The sequence below is a fragment of the Leptosomus discolor genome, chromosome 10 (assembly GCF_034619465.1).
Source record: "Leptosomus discolor isolate bLepDis1 chromosome 10, bLepDis1.hap2, whole genome shotgun sequence".
Taxonomy (NCBI): domain Eukaryota; kingdom Metazoa; phylum Chordata; class Aves; order Leptosomiformes; family Leptosomidae; genus Leptosomus; species Leptosomus discolor.
The window spans coordinates 18486282-18513212 of NC_141400.1; the positions used below are offsets into that span (position 1 = coordinate 18486282).

A 26931-nucleotide genomic window follows, 5' to 3' on the forward strand; every position below is an offset into this window, starting at 1 on the left:
CATCGCAGGCTGGATTTGCAATCTCACTACTTCATTTATTTAGTCCTTCTTGGAAAACAGATAAGCTCGCCCGTCCAAAGGCAGCATGCACGCCCACACTTTATCACAGCGATGCCTCTGTCTTTTCATGAAGAACTGGAAATGCTCAAATTATTAACTATCACAGCAGAACACTTTAGAAATGATAGAACGGCACGGAAATTGTAAAGGAAAGCAGATCAGTTGTCTGGAAATCTCCCAACAGCTAATACGCTCAAATTGTAATCTAAATGTCTTTTTGTTTTGAATTGTCTGGGATTAGGGTTGGGAAAAGACTCAATTATTCTACTCAAACTCTTCTGAATTATTTATGAAAACCAAATAAAGGATAAATTGGGCACTGATGAACCGAGGACCTGGCGGTGAAGAGAAAGTTGGGTACCAGAAAACAAGCAATTTTCCCTCAATAGGAGTGTTTACTGTTTCTCCCCGGCCGCAGGAGCTGACAAATTGTCTCCGAGGCCAGGCTGCCCCGCTCCCCGCTGCCCCCGCCACCGCCGCAGCCCTGGCCGGGCTCCATCCTCCCCTTCCAGGCCGGCAGCAGGATCCAGTTTATTGCCTATCGATCTGCCGGCAACGGGGAAGGCCAAACCACGACGTTCCCTTTATTACCTCTGCTTGCTCGGGAACCTCAGGCAGGTTTCAGCGATGCTCTGAGACGCATCGCACCGATGCCCAGGAGCCAGCCTCGCCCTTCGCTACCGTCGGCTTTAAAGATGGGGAGAAAGAACATGAAATTGCAAAATCCCAAGATATTTTTGCCTTTGTACCTCCAAGCAAGAGATGGGGTTGGCATTTTTGTGCCGCCTCAGACCCCAGATAGAAGAAAGGCACGTGGAGAAAACCTCCCTCTTGGTCCCTGCTGATCCCACAGCCACATGGGTGAGCAAAGGAGAGTGTTTCCCAGCAGAGCAGGGTGAGGAAAAGGCAAAAAGAAGGAAGGTGCCCAACGTTCTCCCAGGAGCTGCAGCAGGGAGGCGAATCCAGCAGCTCCTGCCAGGGGCTGGACCTCTTGCTCCCCATCACCAGCCCTGAGCACCCATGGCAGGACCCCCGCTGCACACCACCACCAGTCTCGCTGCACCCACCACCGCCTTCCCACACTGCCTACAGAGCAACAGACTAGAACACCCAAAATGCAGGCATCTGTGGATATTACAGAGATGGATAAAGAATAAGAATTGATAAAAATACTCCTGAAGATACCCTTCCTCAGCACAAGTGCACCCAACCAGGCAGCAGCAGCAAACCATCACGTACTGTAGGAAAGCAGCCATCGATGCAGCAGCTTCGATCACCTCCTCTGCTACCGCCGTTCCCAAAGCAGCCCATCGGTCCCACGGCTTCCCTGCCAGCTTTCCCTGCTCACATCCATGTCGCTCATACAGGAGGCGGCAGGTTAATTCCCAGTGTGATCACATCGACCTCACATCACGGACCAGGTTCTACCAGAGCAGCCCAAGTAGGGTGCTGACCTCCCCCCAGCAGCTCAGGCCACCAACTCAGAGGTCCTCCTGCTCCAGCAGTCCCACCAGCCACGTGGAGAAGCTGTCCGATCACACACACAGTCTTGTTCAGACCTTTTTGTGCAGGAAACCACTTCCAGGCAATTATTTCTCCCTGGACCAAAGAACTGCAGGGCAGTCACAGGCTCAAGCTCACCCCTCCTGCCCCAGCACCACCACTGCCAGCCACAGCCTGGTCCTGTGGATGCAACCGCTCTGGGTTGGCTTAGTTTCCAAGGTCTACAAGCCTTTAAGTTACCCTTGGCACTCACAGCTCACTGGCCAGGCAAGGCTGTATTCCTGATCTCTGCTATTTCCCCATCTTTCAGACCACCAGTTTGCAGTGTAGGACTGCCTGCCTCTCCAGGACAGCTGGTCCCCATGGTCCAGGAACATGAAAAGCCACTGGGACACCAAAGCATCGCATTCCCCAATGATACATGAGTATTTTTTGTTATCTCTGTAACGTGCTGTTGTGAAGCAAAAGCTGTATCGATTTTATCTCTCTCAAAAAAAAAAAAACCATCCCCGAGTTAATGAAATATAACGTTAAATATAACATCTTGCAATTTTCACATCCTAATGCTTTACTTGGATCTAGCCTGGTGTGGGAAGGATGCTCCTGTGGTTATGGCAGAGACCTGCAAGGCAGCGGTTGGATTCAGCTCCTCCCTGAGCCACAAGCACCTCGTGCATCGGCTGCTCCACCTTGCAGAGGACCTGCTGCTTCACCCACCAGACCCAGCCAGTCCCTGCACCCCGAGACGGCTGCAAGGCACCTCCAGGACCAGCATCAATTTGTCCAACTCCCGGACAACCTCAGAGACAAACACCTACCCCTGGGAGGAGATGCCACAGCACATGGTGCCTCGCCGTGCCGGGAAGGGTGATGGGCATGCCACGAGGCATCGGAAATGCTGCGCTCCCATCCTTCCCTTGGCAAAGGACTCCCAGGTTGTGCCGCTCTGCAGCACCATTCCTCCTTCTCTGTTTCCCCCCGCAACCAACCAGCCCCTCTCCAAGCCTCTCCACCACCTTTCTCTGCAATCCTCGTATCGATTTCCAGGTTCTCTGACTCACTCACAAACCCCTCTAATAAAGTGGTCCCGCAATCTCACCACCATTCAGCTCCCACTTTACGCGCTCTGTCAAGCACTCGGCTTTTCAAGTGACCGTACCGTAGGTCTGAGCCTGCCAATTATCCCCTTAGCCCCAAATACCAACCCCAAACCACCAAATTCAGATATGGTAGCGACTTTCTGCTCGTACGAAACCAGCTCCTGGGCGAGAGCCAAAAAGCTGTATCTGTTTTGGGCTTTAAATCAAAATGGGAAAAAAACCCAAACCAACAACAACCTTGTCTATCGCTGGTTTTAATTAGCTTTTTAAACAGCAGCCAGCGTAGGGACTGTCGTGCAGGATCCAGCACAGACGATCGCACCCGGCGAGGCGGCACGGCCTCGGCATCACCCGACACGGGTACACAGCCGGGGCTGCCGGCTCCAGGCGCCTGCTGCAAACCAGCCCGGGTGAGAACCGGCTCCAAAGGGGCCAGGGGCGGCTCAGCCAAAGACAGATGGGCTCCAGCAGGTCGGATTCCCAGGCATGAGGCTTTCCGAGCCAGCAGGAATTGTGTTACACATTTTCCCCTGTATCTGCACCCAGCTGACCTTGGAGCTTTTAGATGTTGCTCTCGGGGCAGAGGGACAAGCTCCGTCCTTGCTCCCAGTCCTGGGATGGGATGCAATTTTGTTTATATGCAAAAACATCTGGATCCCTGAAAAGTTTTAGTACAAGAAAACAACTTTCCAAAGCACTCCACACTGCAAAGCACTGGTATAAAACGTAAGAGAAATGAAGCCCATCGTTCAACACCAAGAGCATGATGGAAAGAGCAACACACTCACTAGGGAGAGGGTGAACAGGAGAGGTGGGAAGGGACTGGCCACAGCCTGCATCCGAAATCTCACACCTGAATCTGTTCCCTCCTGTAACCCAACAAATCTGCAACCCTGCCCCGACGCCCTCACACCCCCAGCAGTGATGCAAGATCTTCCATGAACGACCTCTCCGTGGAGAGCACGGGCGGCGTGGCGCTCCGAGCCCGGCTCTGAGGGACGGGCAGGGCACCGCCCAAGGGATGCAGGAGCGCTTTTCGACACCGAGAGAACAGGTTTTCTTTAGCTTTTGGTTCAACACACTTTTTTTTCCTCTGACTGCCATCCTGGCAGCCGTGTCCCAGGCACCCACCCCGGCCATAACCCCCTTCCTCCATCCACACCAGGACCAGGGGAGTCTCCGTCTGCCTTGTCTGCAGGGCTCCCTCCTCATTTCCAGCCAGCGCTATTAGCCCTTCACTCTCTCAAGCATAAAATTGTTTGTTGTAGCTCATGAGTCACAAGGATTTTTAGAGAAAGAGAAAACAACGGGAACAATGGGAGTCCTGGGAATAGTTTTTGGTTGTACAAACTGTCTTCGTTTCAGCCTGAGCCGGCACCTCGGCGGGTGCAGCCCTCGGCTGCCCAGCCACGCTCTCCTCTGGCTTCCCCAGCTCTCTCCTCCTGCCGTTCTATCGCATTTTTCCAGCCTTTTCTGATACGAGATGAGTGGCGATATTCAGTAGCAAGGCTCCAAAACACGGCAATGCCTGGTGTGCGTTTGTTAGCAGCGATATTATCTGTCTGTGGGGGAAAAAATACTTATTCTCGTGTTCATTTGGGAGCCAGCCTGCTATCTCTTCATCTAGTCTTGTTCCTCTCGAAATGCTGAATGTTAAAGATTCAATGAACAACAGAATTTAAAAGAGGAACAAGAAGCATTTTTGTCTGGCCCTTCTCAACATTCAGAAGACAATGGTATTAATCTGTTATCCCCACGCCGGCTTGGGAAAAGTGACAAAGCCACTGCAGTCAAATCTTTCAACAGAGACAGATTTTTCTCCTCGTACAGCCAGTAAAAGCATGTCCAGTCTTGCTTGGCCACACTCATAAAAGCCCTTCTTCAAGCATGGAGAGCGCAGAGACCAAATTCACATTGCACTTGGCCATTATATACCTATCGCAGGGAAAAAAACAGGACTTAATGCACTAAAAATTACATTTTAGAAGGGAAACGATGACGATGTTTGTTAAAAGGGTTAAATCCTTGTAAAGAGATATAAAAAGATGTCTTTCAAAACGCGGAAGTAATATCTAAACAAGGCAAGCAGAAACTAATGTAAATTGTATAAATTAGTTGTTTGCCCTTAGTCCTGAACCCTGCCTGCAGCTGTGGTCCCCTCATCTCCAGAAGGTCCAGACCAAAGGAGAAGGGTGATGGGGACGGCCGGTGAGATGAGCAGTGCCTGCAGAGGAGAGCTGAGACTGCGCAGGGCTCTTCAGCTTAGAACAGGGAAGGCTGGAGGGGGGTCAGGCAGGCGGTTTGCACAAAAAAACAGGGTTTTTTTTCCCCCACAATATATTCCAGCAGTGCAACTCACTGCAGGGTTGTGCTTTGGATCTCCAGTACTTCAGGAGCTAATGACTAACACACCGGCTATGGCAGGGACTCACGAGGCAGCATCCGAGGGAGTCCCCAGGCCACTGATGGCTGGGAGCTGGCAGATAGAACCGGCGACTATCATTACACACTTGCCTTGTTCTTATATTCTCTCCTCAGACACTGACAACTGTTCCCTGTCAGAAACAGGAGAGAGGGCTTGATGACTGCAGTCTAACCAGCGAGGCTTGCGCTCCTATCCCCAGCAGCCCTATAGCCAGGGGCAGGATTGCACTAATGCGCCACTAAAAGAAGCAGAAATCCATACTTCAGGCACATCTTATTCCCTGCCGCAGATTCAGCATCCAAGACAAGGAGGACTTGAGCGAGCATCCCCCTTCCTCCAGCTCCTGAGGCGGGGAGCATGACCAGCATCTCCTCGCAGCACTCCTCAGCCGGAGATGGGTACCAAGTCACCACACTCTGTTTGAGGCCAGGTTCAGAGACAAACGAGCTCTAATGAGATTAATTAAAATGACCAGATTGGTGGACTGCTATCACTGCAGATGCCGCTGCCCATGTCCATCCTCTGCCTACGGGCAAAGGCAGGGCAGGACAGCCACAGATTCATGCCCGTGCCCATCGGCATCACACCGGGGCTCTGCCCCGAGGTCTCTGCTGCCCAGGCGTGGGGCAGGGGAGGACGATTGTCACCTCTGCAAGGGAGCCAGCCCAGATGGAGGCCTGGTGCCTGGGACACGTCAGGAAAGAGCCCAGGCAGAGCCCTGTGACAGGCACAGATAAATATAATCACCCTCCCTGGCAATGGCCCCCTTCGCGGATGTTTACAAACAGCTCAGTACTTTTCCATGTTAAGAAGCTTGTTTTTCCAGATGCCTTGTATCGGGTGGTTTTTAATGTGTATAGTTAATCCCTTCTCACAGAGTCTTTCATAATAAACATTACCCCCTGACCTGGCTAATAACTATGCAACACTAATGCTTTTGATTTTTTTATCTCCTTCTCAGGTTGTCAGGGGGAATGCAGCCGGCAGCTCGCAGCGAAACGGGGACATGACTTTGAAAGTGGCAGGAGAGCTTGGTGGTTCCCCACGCTCACAAACCCCACCCTGCTCCCCCAGCTCATCCTCCAGCATTGCTGCCCCCCGGGATGTGCCCGGACCCTCTGCACCCGGGCAGCAGCTCAGCTCTTGATAAAGCTACAAGCCACGTGTAAATCTGGAGTCTGAGTTACTGTTTAAAAAGGCTTGTCCAGCCCCAAAACGTCTGGGGCAGGCTGTCCGGGGGGGGTTCAACATCTGATAACACATTCACCATGCTCTGTTACCCTCGTGGGCTTTCCATCCTCAATGGGACAGCAAAGAGAAAGGTACCTCACTATTACATGTGAAGCAGTTTGACAGTGGTGTGGTTTATGTTTGACGCTTCATGGGACTTGCTCCAGTGGGACACAACGCCCATCCCAGTCTGTGGCTGAAATCCTCCAGGGCTCCTGCGAGAAATCCCCCAGGACGTGCCAAACCCTGCAGCGTTTCACAGACGGTGGTCAGCGGATCCCACACATGGACCAGATGGGTTCCCGGGTGCTCACAGTAAGAGCAGAAGTTGTGGAAAAGTTTGGAAGGTGCTGTCATAGAGGAAATCCATAAACCAGTACTCACTAGAGTGACCCCCAAACTACCAGGTCTTGGACCCACTCCGCAGGACAATCCTATGTCCAACCCCAGGGACACACTCTCCTGACTCCTGGGGTTCACCTGGAGCTGGATTCAAGCAGACCCAGATGCCAGTGGCTGCGGGGCAGATGCTGGGTAAGGGGAGTAAAGCTGAGATCTGGACCGTTCCCGCCTGCTCAGGTTCCCACCACGCTTTTGTAAAAGACGGTTTGTCAGCTTGAGCATCCTGGCCAAACTCCAACTCGAGTAATCACACATCGCCTCCCCAAATCCCTCTGGAGTTTCAGTCCAGATACGCCACTGGGGTTCGCTTTCTGTCCCAACTGTTGCTAAGCTGGGCACTGTTAAGCTTTTGCTCCACTTTATTTGTTCCAGAGCTACATTTCACTGAGAACCATCCTCGGCGCGTAACTGAGCACGAAGCAGAGGGAAGAGCCTGGTCTCTGCAGGCCCCACATCTGACGTCTCCCCTGGTGCCGTGGACTAAGATTTGGTTTTCAGTCCAGCTGTTGTAGAGCAGCAAAACTTGGATCCGGCTCTGACCATCCTTCATAAAGTGCAGCAGCATTTTCACTTGGGAGTCTTGGACTTATATCCAGTAACTTCATTAGCGGCCAGGGAAACTCCTAGCTGGCTGATAAAGATAATTTGTACTAAAGACAAAAAGCATGTCTGTACCAGCAATGCAGAAAGGGATCTCCCAGCACAGGCTCTTTTGGAGGAGGATTCTACTGGACAGCAGCAGAGTGGCACATATGACACCGTCGGTGATGCCTGAGTCACATCCTTCTGCATCTAACCGGGTCTAACGCCGGGCATCTCCACAGGACTCCTGAAGGCACCTATATGGCTCATCTGATGCCTTTACAGACACATCATGGGCAGTTATTTCAGAGAGGAGGTAACGGTGTCCCAGGAGGAGGAGACGCCCTAAATGCTTCACTTTTTCAATGGGGGATTCAGCTCACAGAATACACCCCCTCACCCATTTCGAGAGACACATCTACAAGCAAAAAACGACATTACCAGCCCTAACACACAACTTTCCGACAGCCTTGTCAGCAGCCAGCGACATCTGCACCTCTGGGTCTTTGCTCTCTGGAGTGTTTCCAATTACCTCAGCTGGTAATAACAGCTTTTCAGCCCCTCTCTTTACCCAGGGCACAAACAACTTGGACTTTTTAAGTCTCTGTCCACCGCCAACACATTACAGACATCAATGTAAATCTGTCAGAGTGGTAACAACTAAGTGCAGCTGTAATTCAGGGAGTGACCACAGGAAAACCTCAAAATACCTACTCAGCTTGACGCAAAAGGCGGATGTTAGAGAGGTTTGTGCTTACCGGGCCACAGCCTCAGGAGAGGTGCAACGTGGGGGCTTGGGAAGGAGTTTACAGCCTGCGAGCAGGCGTTAGCCATGCCTGCTCCACCTGCTTCTAAACTTAGCTCTGTTTGACTCTGGACCCCAGTCCAGAGGAAAGGGAATGTGAGAACAATGTCCCTCTGGCTTTGCTCAGGCTGCTCATGAAACGAAGATGACCAGCCCTAAACACTGCAGTTGCTACAACAGCAGCTCGTGCCTAGTATAGTTTCCACATCCAGTGGAAATGCATCCAAGGTACGCAAGGGAAAACAAGGCACAGCATCGTCCCTTCCAGCACGGTCCTTGGGAAACAGCTCCTCCCGACCCAGTCCCAGATTGGGCAGGGGCAACGTGGGCAATGCCCTCCGGGGTGGGCAGCGCTGCCCGTACCAGCTCGGAGTGAGGGAAAACCCTGCAGCGAGGTCAGACACCAATGGCCCCACCTTAATGCCCTTGAGCCCCGTGACAGGAGGAAACCAACACAACATGATCTGCAACTCAGCTGTGCTGTCTCTCATTTCATGGCTCTCTGCACCTCCCACTTATTCCCGGGGAGGAGTCTCCACGCCACCGAGCCACCCTCCCTTGGCACCAGTGCTATGACCTGGGCCATTAACACAAGGGCATCCAGGCACACACCCAAACCAGGGAACCTCGGCATGGAGCCACCCTGATACTGTAGGACCTCCCAATCCCACCAAACTCAACCTCTCCCCACTTGCATCAACAGGGATGGAGTGGGCATGAGAACTTCTCACCCTTCCTGAGAGATGCCCACCGAGTACCCCCATCTGCTCCCTCCCAGCAGAGCTGAGCATGAAGCTGAGGGTGGCACTGCCAGTGGAAGCTGTGGCTCTGCAGGACGGGCTCTGGCTTCTTGGAAGATGCCCTCTCTTGGCACCCACCACCCACAGCCAGCCGTGGGCATGCCTGTTGCTGCCACATCTGGGCAAGCACAGCCCTGGGGCAAAACTCTGCTTTGGCAAAAGCCTAGAAGCCCGCATACCTCAGAGGGCTTCTTCTCCTTCTGCCGCGACCAGGTGGATTTGGTATTCGGAATTTTGGAGCATCTGGAGGTGGACGTGTTGTGACCTGCAACGAGGCAACAGAGACAGGTTACCTGGAAAAGCAACAGGTTTTTTCCCTATCTTTGTCACCAGCCCCGCTGCCACTACTACAGCCTCAACCGACACTTTGGGTCAATGCTAAGAGGCAGTAACACCCTGAAATGGCACGATTTTTGTGTGCATCACCAAAACAGATCAACATCACTTTCCTGCTGCTATAGATGATGAAATTTAAAAACACTGTTTTCCAATGCAGACATCAGAAATGAGAAACCCAAAGTCATGAGTAAGAACAACTTCTAAGAGGGAATCTATTTGGATCAGGAATTAAGGAGGTTAAGACCAACGATTTTCTAACAAGGATGCTTAAAGTCAAGCATCCGAACTGCCCAAGGACTTCAGACCCCGTGGTCAAAAATACTGACTGAACTGGGTAAAACCCCTCTGCCCATGCCAGGACTAACAATTCCCATGGCTGCGTGCAGTTCAGCATCTAGTGGGAACCATACCACAGGACACATCAAGTGAACGCCCTTTATTTACACTTTTCAGCAGTGAGAGAGCATTTACTCTGGCATTTGGGATTACGTTACTCTGGGGCTATCACCAATGGACTCCCATCATCCTGACTGGAGCAGTATGAGCACCACCACCACCCCCCCACAAGGCAAGGGCAGCTAAAGCCTGAAATGTGCTGGGACCATTATGTTACTAATCTTTACTTCCAACCCGTATGTGTTATTATCACTGAAAAAAAAAAAAAGCATTTGGTAATAATAAACTAATTCTTGGAATCTTTTTATAATAACGATGACAGTTGGGTCTTCTGTGTAGCAGGACCCCTCCAGATTCCACTATATGTTTTCGCAGGGGTGCAACAAATTAACTATCGATAGGCCTATTTAACACTGATTTTAACCTTGGATGGCCAAATAGGGGGAAACAACACTGTGCACATAAGCAGCTGCCAAACACGATGGAGCCACGCACGCAAGGACTTCAGGAGCGGCTCTGGCCAGGAGCCGAGCTGGCATGAGGGACCAGGGCCGCGCCGGGTGCGGTACTACTGCCGTGGGAAACGTCTCCCCCTCCACCACCTCAGGCAGTTGAGTCCCTCATGAGCCCAGATAAATCTCACATGCCGAGTTTTGCTCGCAGGGGAAGAGGCACTAGTCCACCTTGCACTCCCTACTCGATAAACCCACTTTCTCGTGCTTCATAAAATGATCTGCTGGCATCAGCCGTTCCCAAAGGACAGCTGTTTTTCTGACTGCGGTGGCAGGCTAGATGTCATTAAAGCAGCTTCCACAAAAATGCATTTTTTTTTTACCATTTCAGCACGTAGCAGGACTGCGTAGGCAAAGCCCACGGTAAAGCCCCTATGCCGCAGCCGCCGGGAAATGTCGCTTTACCCGGCGAGCTGCTCAAGGCATTGCAGCAGCAGCTCCACTGTTCATACCGAGAGATCGAGCCACTCATTTCCACCTTGCCCCCTCTTCTCAAGCTACAACGTGGTGCTACAACTATGCAGACGGAGATAACATGCCACTACCATCTTTCCCTGGTGGAGGCATAAAAAAGGTCATCACTTTGTTTACAATTATCCTGCAGGACAGCATTTGTCAACAGCTTAGATATCACCTGCAGCATAAATATCCCAGCCCAACAGAGATAAGGCCATGTTGTTTAATACCGTGATTAAAGATGCCTCACCCCCGAAAGGCAGAGCAGCCAGCTAGTGCAGCTCGGCTCGGTAAGCCGCTGAGCATCTGGGGATTAGGAGACGGGAAGTTTGGAGCATGGCTTCCAAAACAAACCCCTTTCTGAGATAGAGATGTTTTATTGTGAGAGAAGCGGGCGGTGCTGACAGAGCCTGAAACGCTTTCCGTAGGCACGGCTCAGCCCCCCCCCCCCCCCCGACCCCCCCCAGCAGGAGGGGGGGTTCCCTCCGGCAGCCGAACAGCAGGTTCCCGTCGGCAGTAGTGGTGCAAACTCCGCTCACGCTGACAATTTTTTTGGCTAAAGCTGTGGGAACGGCAGCCAAACCCAGCAAGATCAGCCTTTCCATAACCCCCTGTAATCTCCCCATCATCCTGTTAGGAAAAGGCCCAGAAGTTTAGTGTCTTTAGCAAAGTCCCTTTCGTTCTCGGATATCCAGCAGCCAGATCCTGTAAAGTGTGGAGAGCAAATTCCCAGCACGGCCCAGATGAAATTACTGTGACATTCGTAAGAAACCAAGAGCAACTAGTAGAAAACTCCGGAGCCCAGACAAGGGATTAGACTAGTGCCTGGAGGGTACTGAACACTGAGGCACTGCGGTATGTCTGCAGTGGGTGAAACCCTGGAATAAGTGGGAGAGGAAAGCGCTCTATTTATAGCCAAAATTCAGCACATTTGCACATGTTTATTGTTGAGCACATGGTTCTGTGCTTTCCTGAATGAGGATGAAGTGAGGTAGATGTTGAAAAGCAAGCGTGGGCTTGCAAGCTTTGCTGGCTTGAGCCTGATCCCTTTTCCCACATCACTCTTCAGCTTGCAAGAAGGGAACAAGGCGGCACCGGTTCTACCCTGACTCCAGTAAAAACTTCCCTTTCCCCCAGTACAACTCAATCAAGAGCTAACTAGTCTCAGGCTGCAGCTCCCAGGAAAGGACAACTCGTCTACAAAGGGTGGTTGCTTCGTTAGCAGATTTGCAATCAGCAGCTCTCCCTTGCCCAGACTCCTTGCAGGAGGGAGACACTCTCATCAGTTAAGAGGAGCCACAGCCGGGGCGTTTAAATTGGTATCAGCTTGTTGCTGCATTTCTGACAAACCCAGCCCAGCGCACCATTCATTGTGCAGAGACTTCCCAGTAAATGCAGTTTCCTCCACGCTTTGCAAAGTAATTATTCAAGCGTTTTCCCTGCTGGAGGTGAATCGCTTAGTTATCTCGTTCAAAGCCTTGAATTAAAGGTCTTACTGTCAGTGGTGTCTGAGTTATCACTGCTGATCGAGTACTTGCGTCGTTTTTCTTCCATCTGTAACAAAAGAAATTGAACATCACACTTAATGCCCAGGAAACTCATCTCAGCACCAAATCACTGTTATCTCTGCATATCTCCACACCCTGTTATCCCCAGCACCAGCCAGTACTTACCCTCAGGAAGGACAACTACCCAGGGGCTCAAAAAAGAAATGAAGAAAACAATCCTCATAGGGCTTTTTAAAAAAACTTTAAGGGTGTTCATGTCTCTCTACCAGCTTTCCCTGCTCCCAAGAGGTAGAGTGAGTACACTTTGATTGCTCAGCCCTATGCGGGATTCACAACCAGATGTGCAGAGGCCCTCCCTCTGCAAGAGCACTGCCACCAGAGGATGTCCCACCATGGAAGATGTCCCACCACAGAGGATGTCCCACCATGAAGGAGGCCCCACCACAGAAGATGTCCCACCACGGAGGAGGATGCCTCACCACGGAGGATGTCCCACCACAGAGGAGGCCCCACCACAGAAGATGTCCCATCACGCAGGAGGCCCCACCATGGACGATGTCCTACCATGGAGGAGGCCCCACCACGGAGGAGGCCCCATCACAGACTGTGGCGTTGCTGGAAGCGACAAAAGATGTCCCATGAACCACCTGTCCAGGCTGCAAATCTGAGAAGTGCACAGGCAGAAGAATGGAAACTCTGTGCACTCTCAGTATGTCTGCAGGGGGAAGTCCAAGCATCCCGGAGCTGAAGAGGACCCCGGCGCGCAATGAGCCTGGGGTTTTACCCTCTGACTCATCTGCCCACTCGGTATCTACTTCTTTTAAGACTTCTGGTGTATCTCCCGCACAGCCTGAAGCACGCTTCCCATCACCCAGAGCTGTTCTGCCCACTCTGGCACAGCCGTACAGCCCCCCACCAGCACCACTGGCCCCACAGCTCCCGGTGGGGTGAGCAAGTGGCTTCTGCACAGCTGCTGTGGCTTCTCCATCCTCTCAGAGACAAAACCACAGCAGCGGGTACCACTGCATCGATGAGGAGGACAGGAGACCCATATCAAGCTCAGCTGCTGATGTGCTTTGTGACTTTGAACAAGCCACAGAACCGCCTGAAATCAGCAGGTTCTCCTGAACTTGCCCCTCAGGAACCCAGCACGCAGAGCTGAAAGCCAAGTACCTGTACCAGTACGTGCTTAACAAAAAATCGGAAAGTAAAAAAAAAAAAAAGATTTTCACTTTTGAAGACCCCAGTTTACCCAAGTGGCTGGTGGCTGATCACTGCGGACCCCAGCACAGGCCTTGGGGAGCTCTGGATGGAAAGGGCTACCCATGGACCAGACAACTATTCAACAGGCTGTGAGCTAATACACCCGCAGAGAATACGGTTCATCTCATGGAAATCTTCCCGGCACTTTCTGAGACACTTTGTAAGAATCCAAGGTTGTTTACGTGGCATATACACCACTGCATCCGCAAATGTAAGCGGGGATGATAATAAAACACTGGGTTTGTGTGGTTTGGTGGCAGCAGGTGCCAGCAGCACACAGACTGGACAGCGGGCTAGAGCGTGCCATTTCCCCCCAAACAACAGGAAAAGTTCCACATAAGCATATAAAACCCTTGCAACGCCTGTATTTTACAATATATGTGCTGTGTTTTATCACACCGTTATAAGGGATAATACTACAAAGTATCATAAACATTTTAACTCTCGGTGTTGCAGTAAGGCATTGCCCTGTCAAAACACAATTTAAAACTCTCCTGGAGAATATGGCAATATCAATACTTTCCCCCAGTGATTCAAGGGGAAACAGATGTTATTAAACCAGCCTTGTTCCAAGGAGCCATTAGATTTTGCTTGGGGAAAATCATACTGAAGACAGCTCTAACTGCAGTTTACTTACTTTTAGTGGAAATTCTACCTGAACCTTTTAAACTGGTTCCTACTGGTCTGAAGCAGCAAACAGCCTTTTGAAGCACAAAGCTGGAGCGATGCTTTTATTGATTCTGGAGTTCCTAGTCACGAAGATTAAATAAACCAAAGCCAACAGGGAAAAGAAACACCTGAGCTGAAGCAAAGGAATGCTACTGATACCCAGAGGGATTTCCAGCATTTCCCATCTTCGCCTTTACAGCAAGACACTGACATAGCTCTCCTTCCAAGGGAGGGAAAAAAGGTGCATGATTAATGCACAGCACAGATGTCAGGATGCTGGGACTGGTCTTGGCTCTGATATGTAGGTGAGAAGACGCACTGATTGTCCCTCTAACTGAGCTTGGTCCCTGCACCCTGCTCCTGTCCTACACCTACCTACACACACGCTTCAACGCGCTCACTACACAACAGCAGGAATTTATACCCACACTCAGAAGTGGTTCCCACTGCAGGTAAAAACAGTGGCTCTACCTCAGGAAATCATTTTTCCGCTGTTTGGCAGGATCCAAGGCAGCATCCTCCGAACCGAACCGCATTACGTCGCTCTGACGGGAATTCCGGCTTGAGCAAAGGACAAACATCCCTGAACACGGCGGCACCGAGAGGCGACCAGGGTAGGGGATGGCACCCAACAGCCCACAGGTACTGGGGTGCCTAAAGGGAGTGCAATTTGAGGCCAAAACCACCAGGCTCAGCCAGCCCCTTTCAGACAATGGTTCACTTCCAGGCAGCGGTAAGAAGATGCTGGTTTCTGAAGGACTCATCTTGAGCAGCCCACCAGTAGTAGTAACCAGCATGGTACTTAACAGAGGAATTTACTGTAGAAGAAGGGTAATTGGGCCATTTCCCCATCTGGAGCACAGGGTTATAAAGTCTGATGGTGGCTGGGTGAGCCACTGGCTCCCGACACCCCTCCGGCTTCCAGCACGGGGGGACCCCTCGCCCACATCCCTCACCCCTCAGCCTGGACAAGCCTCGCACGGAGCAAGCTCTCGGGAGCTATTCCGTTAGTGTCCTACCAAGCAATTTAAAGTCTCCACAAAATACGGTCTCTGCTCCAAAATTAATCTTTTGTTTACATTAAAAGCTAATTTCACCTTTAACTGACCCATTCCCCGCATGGCATCATTATTAAAGTCATAATCAAATACCAAAAAAATTTGTAATACTTTGAAAAGGTCACCGTTAGGTCAAACTTGGCCCAAAATCGAGCTTTTACAGAGCCAGAAACCAAGAGAAAGGTTTCTATGTATGCTTGCTTAAAAAATTCAAACAGAAACAGATGTGGGTTTCTTTTATAAACAAATGAACATCCCCCTGAAGTGTCTGCAACTCAAATCCGCAGGCACAGCCCTGCGCTAGCGCCTGCAAACCCGAAAACGGAATTGCTTGCAAACTAACACATGTTCAGCATTGCCTTTGTTCAAGCTGAGAAAGGCAGATAAATGCTAAACCAAGGAAGATGATGGCCCTTCATCAGCCTAAACAAATGTAAATCACTAGGGCCTCGGACAAATTAGCTGCAGGACTGGCGGTAAAATTGAGATGATGGCCTCAGGTCCTGCCTCACAGCAGGGGGAGGGCTGAAGAGGAGCTTTTGGAGATGCAATTTTGCCCGGCCCATGCAACCCGGGCGAAGAGAAAGCAGCAGTAACTCTTTCGCACACAGAGATGCAGATGCTGAGCTCCTGTCCCACCTGCTGCCATTCCCACTACACCAAAACGCCTCAGCCAGCCTCCAGCCAGCAAACAACTCCTCCTCCTCTGTGGACCCCTCCACCACCCCTGGGCTCTGGGCAACCGGCTGATGTTTTCCAGCTCCCTGCAAACTCTGCTGTGCATCAAGTCCAGGGGGGATTTGGGGTAATCGGAGCACCCTTGGATGCTTCTCGGGGCATGGCAGCACCCTGGGTGGGGGCTGTTTGGGAGGATGAGCCATGCTGGACTGTGGCAAGCCAACTATAGAGAAATGCATACATGCCTGCGCTCGCTGCTTCCGCAGGGAAGAGGCACAGAAACCTGCATAAGTTGCAGTAAAAAAAAAAAATCAAAACAAACAAAAAAAAGTATTATTTGGTCATCACCTCTTCCCGGCGCTCATCCACATGTGAAGGGATGCGCCGCGCTTGGTCCCCCTGCGCCGTCACCTCTGACGCCGTGACAGTTGAACACCACCGGCTGAATTATGTGCTCTGTTTGTGAGCTGCAATGAGACTGCAGAAAAAAACCACTTCCCTGTTTGTTCTTCCAGCCCAGAAATAGGAACACAAACAGAAGAGAGTGCCCCCAGCGGCATGCACACCGCTCCGGCCAGCCCGGACCCCCGCTCGCAGGGACCCCCCCTCGCTCCCAGGGACCCTGTCCCGGTGACGGGGATGGAGTCGAGGGGCTGCTCTCCATGCGTTAACTATTTCTTTGCTCTGTCTAGGAATACCAGACAGTTGTTAGAAAGTACAAGAAGAAGGGTGGAGGGCTGGAAGATCGCAGCCTTTATACCCCAGGAGGGTTGTCCTCGTCGCGTTTGCCTTTTCTCATTAATAATTTTGGAGCCAAGCGATGCTGAGAGAGCAGCAGCATCCCCCGACGCAGGCACAGCCCCAAGTTCACACTTAACAGAAGAACAAACTTTTCAAGCGAAGGATGCGCATCGCCTGTGCCCACAGAACGTCGGGAAACCTTAGTGCACTGCCCTTCCATCCCAGGGGAAGCCGCCCTGCTCTGTTCCCAACCTCCCCGCTCACCCTGCAAAGTGTAAATCCAGAAAGGCACGATCCTGGTACCCATTTTTGGGGCAGTGGGAGCCTGCCCCTGCCAGCCGGGGCTCGCCTGCCCCTCTGCCTCCTCCACAGCCTGCTGTCAGCTCCAACCCAACCGCCCAGGTGAAGAGAGAGCCATTCCTCCTCTCCTCCACAGCAACTCTGCTTGCTGTCTTGGCTCCCTGGGGCAAAATTTAATCTCATTTAAATTTAAACCAAAACAAGCCCTCGTTTACTTCCTGTGCTTTGCTTTCTTCCACATCTACAAGGGGATTTTCTTCTTTTTCTTTACTACTCACAACTTTGCTTGCCTCTTCTGACTTGCTACCCTCTAATTACCCATTTTTTCTCCAGCAAGCCCAGACAGAGCACAGGTAATCAGAAAGGTTACTGCGGGCACTCGGGGCCACCCCTGCCTTGGGGCAGGAGGGAGCAGGCAGGGACACAGGGCACAGCTCCTCGCCCGCCGTCGGCTGCCCCATCCTGCAGGTCTCTCTGAGCATCCGCAACTCAGAGGGGAATCAACAGGAGCTACGGGCACTCCGATCTTCGCACCGAACACCCAGCCAAAGGGAAAGACCAGACCTTACGTCAAACACCTTCGTTTGAGGACCACCTACCCACCAACTTTCACAACTTGGCGTCAAACGCTTAATAGCAGCCACCAATACTTCAAATGAATTGCATCTCCCTGCCTACAGACCTAACGTGTACCCTCCCCATCCCTTGCTCCAAGTCTTCATTTTTGGACATCAGCCTCAATTTTCCTAGGAAAAACAAATTTAACCTTTGATTTAACCTTTCTGCAAGCTATTTTTCCTTCTATCTCAAGCTTATTTTAACCTCAGTAGCTAATAAATGCTTAAAGGTCAAACACCATTCCTAACAGCCGGGCTCCTTACCCCTGGGAGAAAGGCTGAGATCACTCTTCCCCCCCCCCCCCAGGCAAAATCCCCTCTTAGAAAGGTCCCAGCGGTAGGAGGGTCTAGGCTCAAACCCGTAAGTAAACAATTTTCACTGTGGGTGCTGAGAGAAGGAGCTGGGAATTTTCCCCAGGAATGCCATCCTTCCCTTCCCACTCCAAAACCACTCAGGATGCACAGGTACGGAGGGAAAGATATAGATGGGGGGGGGGCGTGTGTGTTTCCCCCCTAATCGCACCCGATGTTGACAATTCATCCCCCCCCCTCCCCCCCACCTTTGCACCGCGTCCCAACTTCCAGCTCGCTGCCTCCATCCACGGGAGCGGAGCAGCCGAGGGGGGGGGGGGGGGGGGCGGGGGGGTGTCAAGGCGGCAGGTAAAGCGCTCCCAGCCCCGCATCCCAAAAGCCAAGCGGTTGCCCCTCCATGGCAGGTGGGGAAGGGGCAGGATACGCCGCGGGGGAGGGTGCGGGAGCCGCTGCCTTCCCCTGGAGAACGGAGAGACCCCCGGGGGAGGGGGGCAGGTGGCCGGCGAGGCGGGATCGGGGGATGGGGGGGGGAGAAGCCTCCCCGCGGGACCACCGGCGAGGCGGGGGATGTTTTAGGGCCCGGGTGATGCAGGAGGGAGCGGGGGGGGGGGGGCGACCGCCCCCCTGGCCCGGCAGCCCGGGGAGCCAGTGGCGCGGTGCAGCCGGTGGGGAGGGGGGGCGGGAAGGCGGCGGGGAAAGCCCCGAGGCGCGGCGGCCGGGAGCGGTGAAGAGGAGGGAGGGAGGAAGGAGGGAGGGAGGAAGGAGGGAGGGAGGGCAGGCGGGAGCCGGCAGCCGCCACGCCCCCGGGCACCGCCATCCCGGCCCCGCGCAGCTTTCCGCGCCCGCGCAACCCCCGCCGCTCCCCGGCCCCAAAGCCGCCTTTCCCCACCCCACCCCCCCCAGCCCCCAAGCGGCAGCGCTGCTCGGCCGCGGAACCCGCCGAGTCGTTCGTCCGTCTGTGCGTCCGTCCGTCCGTCCGGTTCCCCCCCCCCGCCCCGGTACCGCACATCGCCCCGGGGAGCCGCGGTGCGCGCCCCCCTCCTCCCCCCGGCGGGCAGGGCGCGCAGCAGCCTCTGCCGCAGTCATTAATTTGGAAAATAAAAAAAAAAAGGCGAAGCGGCGAGGCGAGCCTTGAAAAGTTCTTGTTTACATCCCCGCTGCCTCCCTCCTACACTTTAAAACAAGAGTGACCAACATGCGCAATCCACCCCTGGAAAATGCTGCACATCCCCCGGCTGCGGGGGGGGGGGGGGGGGGGGGGGGGAGGGAAGGGGGGGAAATAAATAAATAAAAAATAATAATTAAAAAAAAATACAAGCAAAGCAGGGGGAGCTGCAAAATAACCCTCCGCTGCAAAATAAGCCCCGTTCCCGACGCCAGCCCCGCCGAGCCTTTTACCTTTGCCAGGAGAGTGTCCTCCAAGAGTTGAGGCTGTCTCTCGGGTTACGGGCGGGGAGGAGGCGGGGGGCGGGGGATGCTCCCGCAGTCCCCGGCCGGGAGAGCCCCCGTCGCCGGCTCAATCCGGTGTCATTGCCGGGGCCGCGCCGGCCGGGCCCTCCTCAGGAGCTCCCGCCCGGTAACTCCATGGATGCGGCCCCGTTTCCCCAGCCGAGATGGCCGCTCCGCGGCGGCCGGGCGAGCCCTCCCCGCCTGTTTCTCTTTCTTTTTTTTTTTTTTCTCTTTTTTTTTTTTTTTTTTTTACCCCGCACTTCCTCAGGCTCTCCTCGCCCCGCCGCCGCTCGGGCTCCGGCAGGGAGGCGGGGAAGCGACTTTCGGAGCGGGGGACGGATAATGGTGGCGGCTCTTCCACCGCCACCACCCCCCCACCTTTACAAACACACACCCCCCTCCTCGTGCTGCCCCAAATCTTCAATTTCTTTCCCTCCTGCGCTTTCGCCCTTCCCCAGGCGCAGCGGTAGGGCCAGGTGCGGGCAGCGCCGGTCCCATCCCGGGGCCGCGGTGCCGCCGCCCGCCCCGCTCCTCACCCCCCCGCCGGCCGCCGGGGCCCCATGGCGCTGCCCGGAGCCCCAGCGCCGCACAGCCCCGGGGCCGCTCGCCCCGCAGGCGTCCCGCCGGCCGCGCTGGCCCTGCACACACTCACACTCACACACTCACACACACTCACACTCTTTCCCTCCTCCCCCACACACCCACACCCCCCCCCCCCCCCAGCCCGGCCCGCTCCGCTCCCCCTGGCCGCGCTGCGCACAGGCGTACACGGGGCCGCTTCTGCAACCTTAAGAAAAAAAAAAAAAAAAAAAGGCAGCTTATACTTAAAAAAAAAAAAAAAAACCCTTTTGGCGCCATATTAATGACGTACTTAAAATTTGCCATTTCTCCTGCGTCAAAAAGACGGTTCTTGCCCATCGCGGAGCGGGCGGGGACCGCGGTGCGGAGCCGCTCCTCCGCGCATACACACACACACATGCACACAGGCACATACACACACACCCCCCGCGTAGCAAACTTCCGCGGCCGCGGGGCGTGGGAATTGCCGCGAAAGGCCGCGGTGGCTCCGCGCTGTTCCGCGGGCCGCGCCGGCACACGCGGTCGCCCGCGGAGGGGCGAGTTGGGGCGGCTGGGTTGGGGATGCGGCTAAAGGAGCAAAGCCCCGGGGGGGGGGGGGTAGGGGGGATGTACCACCACTACCACTCCCCCACCCCCCCCAAACTTCGCAGAGTTCCCGCGGAGAGGAGCGGAGCAGCGCGGCTGCGCCCGGGTGAGCCCGCCGTGTGCTCCCCAAATGGCTGCTTTGGGCTCTGTGTGGCTCTGGGCTGCCTGTGGGCAGCGTTTTCCCGGGATTAAAGCCAGCAACAGTGCGGCTGTCGAGATAAAACCACGTTTTATAAATAATAATAAATAATGGGATGGAGCGGTCTGTACGATGCGCATCTTTCCAAACTCCTGGAGGCCCTACAGCAAAACAAATTGCAGAAGTTGGCTTGTGCTGTTTTAAACCGTTGCTGCAGAAGATTAAAATTCAGGTTAAAGACAGTCTTTTAATCAGTCTGCCATCATCTCTTAAATTCAGCTCTAAGACTGTGAGTTACCTGGTTAAAAACCCTTGGGACCAGAGCTGGAACCACCACAGCTCAGGTACTCAGATGCTCCCCACCGTGTGCATCCCTGTCCTGGCTCCTTATAATTTGCCAAACTTGAATGAATTAGCCTGCAACTTTCTGCTTTGGCAGCCTGCACTGGACATTTTCTGAACGCTTCAAATCCTTTGGAACTTCCCAGGGTGAAAGCAGAGGGGGAGAGGAGCATTGCTTTGGTCATTTTTGGACTTGCAGTGATTTTTTGGATTGTAACTGGAAATTTGGTCTTGAAATTTGGCATGAGGCAGCCTTTTATGGTCTTTTAGATAAACCCACCCAAATTAGTCATGTTATTGGGCTTTGAAGAAGAGCGGTTCATAATACATGGCAAAAAAAGATGCCTGATTCCGTCTGCTGAAATCTCCCAAGATGCTGCTCTTGGGACACCTGCAGCCCCAGTGTTTGGAGCCTGCTCAGCAGCCCCCCAGGGAACGGAAACCTTCAGCCCCGGTTAAAAAAAGCCTTTCCTGGTAGTACCGGAGCGGTGGGACTCGTGAGCACGGCCCCTTTCTGTCGCTCCCCGCCAGCCCCGGGTACCTCGGCGGGCGCTGGTCCCGCTGCTCTGGCACCCAGCAGCACTCACTGCCAGGACTTCACCTCTGGATCCCACCACACAGGGATGTTTTGAAGGTCACTGTTACCCGGCCAGAATGTCAGAAATGTCTAAAGTGAGGCATTTCGTACCAATTTGTGGAGGCTTTCTTGTGCACGCTTATCCTAGTGCAGTTCTTAATTACAACTGCCACAATCTGTTTGTCGTATGACACCTGCGTGCCACCGACCTGCTCCGTAAGTCAAAAAGGAAACAAATTCTGGCCAGATCCTCCTCTTATCTGCAGAACCAAAACCTGCCCGTGGAACAAGGCAAGGGCTGCCAGACGAGGACGAGATAAAATTCTCCCACAGGAGAGGATCCTCTCCTTGCCCTTGCCACAGGCTTTGTGACACCAACAAAGTCATTAAGCCGAACTTTTGGGTGCTGACGGTTGTATTCCCACATGGCGGGTGTGTAGCTTGAAACCTTTCGCCTGAATTGCTGACATCCATCTTAGTACAGCTGGAAGCAGTGGGTGCTGTGCTTGCATGTATGAAGTGCTGTTTCGTGTTAAATGCTCTGAAAAAGCAGACATTACGCTTCTCGGATGGAGTACCCTGAATTAGTCAAAACTGACCTTAAATCCATCCGTGTGTCACCCTGACCCATCTTCATAACGGTTGTTTGGGGAGGATTAATGAAGGTGCTGAAGCACTGGTGCAGCGTAGTGGAAAGTACCGTAGAAAAAGCCACGAGGATATTAATAATTCTGTCTTCGGGGGAACTTGCCAACGTCCCTGCTCCGGTCCTGCACAGCACGCTACAGCCTTATCACCATTCTGGCCGTTTCTTCAGGATTTTGGTAGCCAAAACCTCTAGGGGAGGTCACAGCATGTCAAAATCTGGGTACGTGGGGCAGTTCCTCAGCACGGATGGGTTGCGCACAGCAGGTCCGCAGCATCCCTAGACGCAGCCTCACTGCATTTTTGCTGCCCAGAAGCTGAGCACCTTGTTCTGCTTTGAAAACTGCACACGGGGATATTGGAGTGGGATTTTTCTATCGCTGCGAAAGCCAAAAGTGGTCAGACATGTGAATAATGTGCTGAGCTAAGGCCTAGGATGATGTGCTGACAATAGGAACAAGCCAGCAGTGCTGAGCCCCTCGCTGACCATCTCATGCCCTGCACGCTGTAGGGGCGCAGAAGAAAAAGAGCATCCAAACATGCAATTCAAATCTTGTTCTGCTTCAACAAAAGGGTGTAGATGAAGTTGCACTGACAACAAGAATTCGGACATTTCTGCAGTTTGAGGACTTTCCTGGGCAGCGGCGATCGCACGCTGAACAGATTTTTGGCTACCATGTATGCACAGTTAAGCCAAAGTTGTATACAAATGCGTATATGTAACGCAGACATATAAAATACACAGAGATTACACCTGATGGGTGGTTCTACGATGTATATGATATGTATGATCCTCAGTTTACATAGTATGACATTTATGTAACACTTACGAAGAGCTCTGACAGGGTGTTGTCAGCTGGCATTTGCTAAGAGAAGAAATAAATCTAATAATAAAAACAAAAAAAGCCTTTTGGAAGAAATAATACTGCACAAATCCTCTAAAAGGACAGAATTATCTACACAACAAAGGCTCGGCTGATTGATGCTAAAATAAGCGGTTATGCAACAAGTAAGAAATACGATCTCCAGGGAAGAAATGAGCAATATTTTCCTTTCATCTTCATTCACCGGTGCTTATTTTTGCAAACCTAAAAGAAAAATATAGGCAACCTCTCGACGATGAGCACCTAAGTAAAATTAACAGACGGTTTTAAGTGAAGGACGGAGTTTTTATGAGTTTTGTGTGAGTTCTGCAGAGCTAAATCCCATCACTAAACATGAGTCCCCCTGAAGTTCTGCAGAGTTGTTGCTTCCCCCGCCCGCACCTCGGGGCTGCCACCACGCTCTGGGGGGAGCACAGTGGTGGCACGACAAGGTGAGGATACGCTGATTTTAGGGGTGAATTGGCTCACCCTAGAGCTACGATTACAAAACTGTTCAAGGGACTTCAGGAGAACAAGCGTATAAAATTGTTCATCTCCCAACACTTGGGTTTAATAAAACTCCTCAACGAGACTTGAGACCAGTGGCAAGCTCGGTGCAGACAGGTCTCAGGGGAGGGGAAGAGGAAAACCCAGTTGCCTTGTTGGTATCAAATTTGATCGCTGTGGTGCATTGGCAGCAGGCACAGGGACAGGACAGGTCCAAGGGACCGTGAGCAGTCCCCTAATATAATGAAAATCCAGTGTCATTTTTGAAGATCTCTAGAAACAACCTGTTTCCTGGTGTTAGCCAGTGAGAAGCCGGGAGGAAAGCTCAGCTCCCTGCTGCGATACCCCCCCGGCCCGATGCTGGGCACTGGAGGACCACCACAGGGCAGGGAGATGCTCTGGTGACAGAGAGCTCGTGGAGATCCCCAGAAGCACCACACAATGCGAAAACACTGCAGGAGTTGTGTGGCTGCTAATTTACTGCCTTGGCTATCCTCTTTGGAGGCCTCTGGTAGCCAGGAGTCATCAGAATAGCCCCACGGCTACTGTAATTTCTGTCAAGGACCAGAGCAGTTGTTTCGGGAGGGGAACACAAAGATGATTAAAATCTTGCTGCATCCATATCCCGGGTAGGGTCGTCCAATATCCCAGCTATCATTGGGATATTTAGTTTATATTCAAATATGTGTTGATTTGGAGAGTCGTAAGCAGATGCAGCAGAAGGAAAAAGAACAAGCTCTGTTCTAAATTACAGTAATAATCACTCCCACCTTCGAGAGTGAACTACTACAGAAAGATCAAGGGAGAGATGGCTGCTGTGGTCATTATATAAACTAATCCCTTTTCTTTCTCATTCATTTTGCATCATTCTTTTCCTCTCTGAGGCTAGGGAAAAATACTATACTTAGAGGAGAAGAAAATTTGATTTGGCAGATCAGTGGATAGTGAGATTTTGTTTGCAGTCTCAATTACCTTCACTAGCTAGAAATTTAGTTTCAAAATAAACTGTAAACAAACAAACAAAAAATAGATATAGCATTACAAATGTCCATCCCTTGATGGATAGCTCAAAAATTCTCTATGTTTTGGCAACAGCTGCTTTAATATCTTTCAAAGACATGGCAGCCTCTCTCTGTCTGAAGGGATTACCTTTAAGGAATGCATCCGTAAGTGGTTTTTGTGCAAAGATGCTCACGTTCTTGTGGGGTTTGTGCACTGAATTTTTTCAGCCAAATCTCGAAATCCTTTTTTTTTTTTTTTTTTTTTCCCCATTGGTTTCTCTGGTTTCTCTAAGTTCCCTTGTACTGCAGAGTGAAGCTAATCCAGCACACATTTCCTGCAGTCCCCAGGCTGGAAGGACTGGGGCTTTCAAAGGGCCCTTGAGGGTAGGTTTGGGGAAATAAGGCCCACCAGCGGTCAGCTGAACAGTGGTCAGCGCTGCTCCTGCGACAGGAGACCTGTTGTAGCTTCTCAGGCTTTCGGCGGACCCCTGGGCACCGCGGCAGACTCCCCTGCAACACGCTGCCCCACTTTCCTTCCTTTGCTCCCTTTTTGGTGGTGTTTCAGACTTTCCACGTTCGATGCAGCGATGGGATAACACGGCTCCTTGGATGGGTCAGAATTTCACGTGAAGACGTTTGCTACAGGCAAACTCTGCAGTTCTAGGTGATGGGCAATGAAAACAGAAGTCGATTTAGAATCGTTCCGTTGGAAGGGACCTACAAGGATCATCCAGTCCAGCTGCCTCAGGACCTCCTCTCTCCCTTGTGAAAGGCCATCCCAAAGGCAGGACATGCCATTGCAAAGCCTTGTCCTGCCCATTCCCGCTCTGCAACCCCGGGAAGGATCCACCTGGGTGTAAAAGCGGTCGTGTTTCACCCCTGCGCAGGCCGATGGAGTTTTCCCATTCCCTTGGGAGGGAGGTTAACAGCCGGGTGCCTGCGGGTGTCTTCCTACCTGCAGATCCCGCCGCAATGACTCTCCCAAAAGAGACATTAAAGATCTGAGTCACAACTCAATGCGCCATTGGAGTGAACGGTACATATGCTAAACAATACATGCATCGAGCCTGCATTAATCCACATTTTATATGGATTCCCTCTAGACATTCGGGTTATAACCAAGTTGGCTATTTCCCTGTATTTCTCTGGAGTTGGAGGGTGTGAAAAAGACATTTCCATTTCATTGACTAAGTTCCCAGGGGGAGAGTTTATGAAAGTGCAAGTGCATAATTTACTGCCTGACAGGATAAAGATGGTATCTGGTTTTTAAAAAATAGTGTACCCTGAAAAACAAAATTGCTAGAACAGACATTCGTTTTCCCTAAGTACCATATTTTAGAAGCATTTAATTTAGTTTAGAAGCACTGTTAAAAATATATGCATTGTAAATTGCAGCTGTATAACACGATATTTATCAGATAATGTCACTGAATAGTCTCCTGTTGCAATATAAATGCCAAGGCATTTATAGAAAATAAATGTTGAGGTAGAGAGCTTTCTTTTCAAAGTGGAAAACCATTATCTCATCCAAAAGTCATAAATAAAATTATGAGCGTTTGCTTACAGGGTTGGTTTTAATCATAGGGGAGGTTGACACGGACTCTCCGTCGCCTCAGCGATGTCCCCAGGCAGCAAACAGCCTGGATGCAGCAAGGATAGAGGGAGGGACACAGCACTGGGGCTGGTGACGACGGTTCAGAAAGACCTAAGAGCAGCCAGAAGGACAAATCAGCTGCTACTGCATTTGAGGAGAAGAGACAAAGATGGAAAGGGAGGGATTTCTCGACATTTGGAACTTCACACAGTATTTATTGCAAGAAAATTCATCAGATGTGAATAAAGCCAGGGCCTGATACACTATACCACAATACCAGCTTTTGAAAAGGGTGCCTGAAAGCTGGCTCTGGAAGGCACGTCTGGTCCCATAAATGCATGATCTGGTTTTCAGAGGATGGAGCACTTGGCAGTTCCCATCGATTTCTTCAGGGTTTGGATCAAGTTGTGCGTGTGCAGCACTATTTATTAGCATGTCGTACCATGGGCTGTGAGAGAGGGATGGTAAATAAGATTTTGGATCCAAGATCTTCTGCTTCTCTGGAATTTGAAGGTGTTGATCTGGGCTTTTTGTCTCCTGTGAGGATGGGACTAAGATGAGGCTCAAGCTGCCGTTCACGCAGGTGGACAAAGTGCTTTGCTGAGCAAGCTGCTTGCCACGTAGTCAGCTGGCTCCCACCTCACGTGCTTTTTTTGCACCACAAGGCCATTTGCTGCCATTGCCAAGACTGGAAAACACTGCTGTGACGTGACCAGGACCCACCACGTGAGCTGCCTCTCCGTTGCTGCTGAAGCATGGTTGCTGGAGGCACAAGGCTCGTTGCAACACGGGAGGAGCAGACACGGAGCACCCACTGCTTCTGGAGCAATCCTGCTAATTTAATTTCAATTATTCTGGGTTTGACATAGCCGGGTAATCCACATTTTATGGGAT

At 52.0% G+C, this 26931-nt stretch overlaps 1 protein-coding gene across 3 annotated transcripts in view; it reads right to left on the reverse strand.

Moving 5' to 3' along the window:
* JADE2 (jade family PHD finger 2) overlaps positions 1–19233 on the reverse strand; it is a 79922-nt gene extending 60689 nt beyond the window's left edge. For 2 of the 3 annotated variants that reach the window (XM_086470756.1, XM_086470758.1), the window contains exons 1-4: positions 19155–19233; positions 16135–16264; positions 12107–12164; positions 9087–9172 (exon numbers count right to left, since the gene is read on the reverse strand). In XM_086470756.1, coding sequence (XP_086326882.1) covers positions 9087–9172; positions 12107–12164 — 144 coding nt within the window. In that variant the 5' untranslated portion in view covers positions 16135–16264; positions 19155–19233. The remainder of the gene's footprint in view (positions 1–9086; positions 9173–12106; positions 12165–16134; positions 16265–19154) is intronic. The other variant, XM_086470757.1, reaches the window with a different exon arrangement.
* Positions 19234–26931: the final 7698 nt, after the last annotated feature.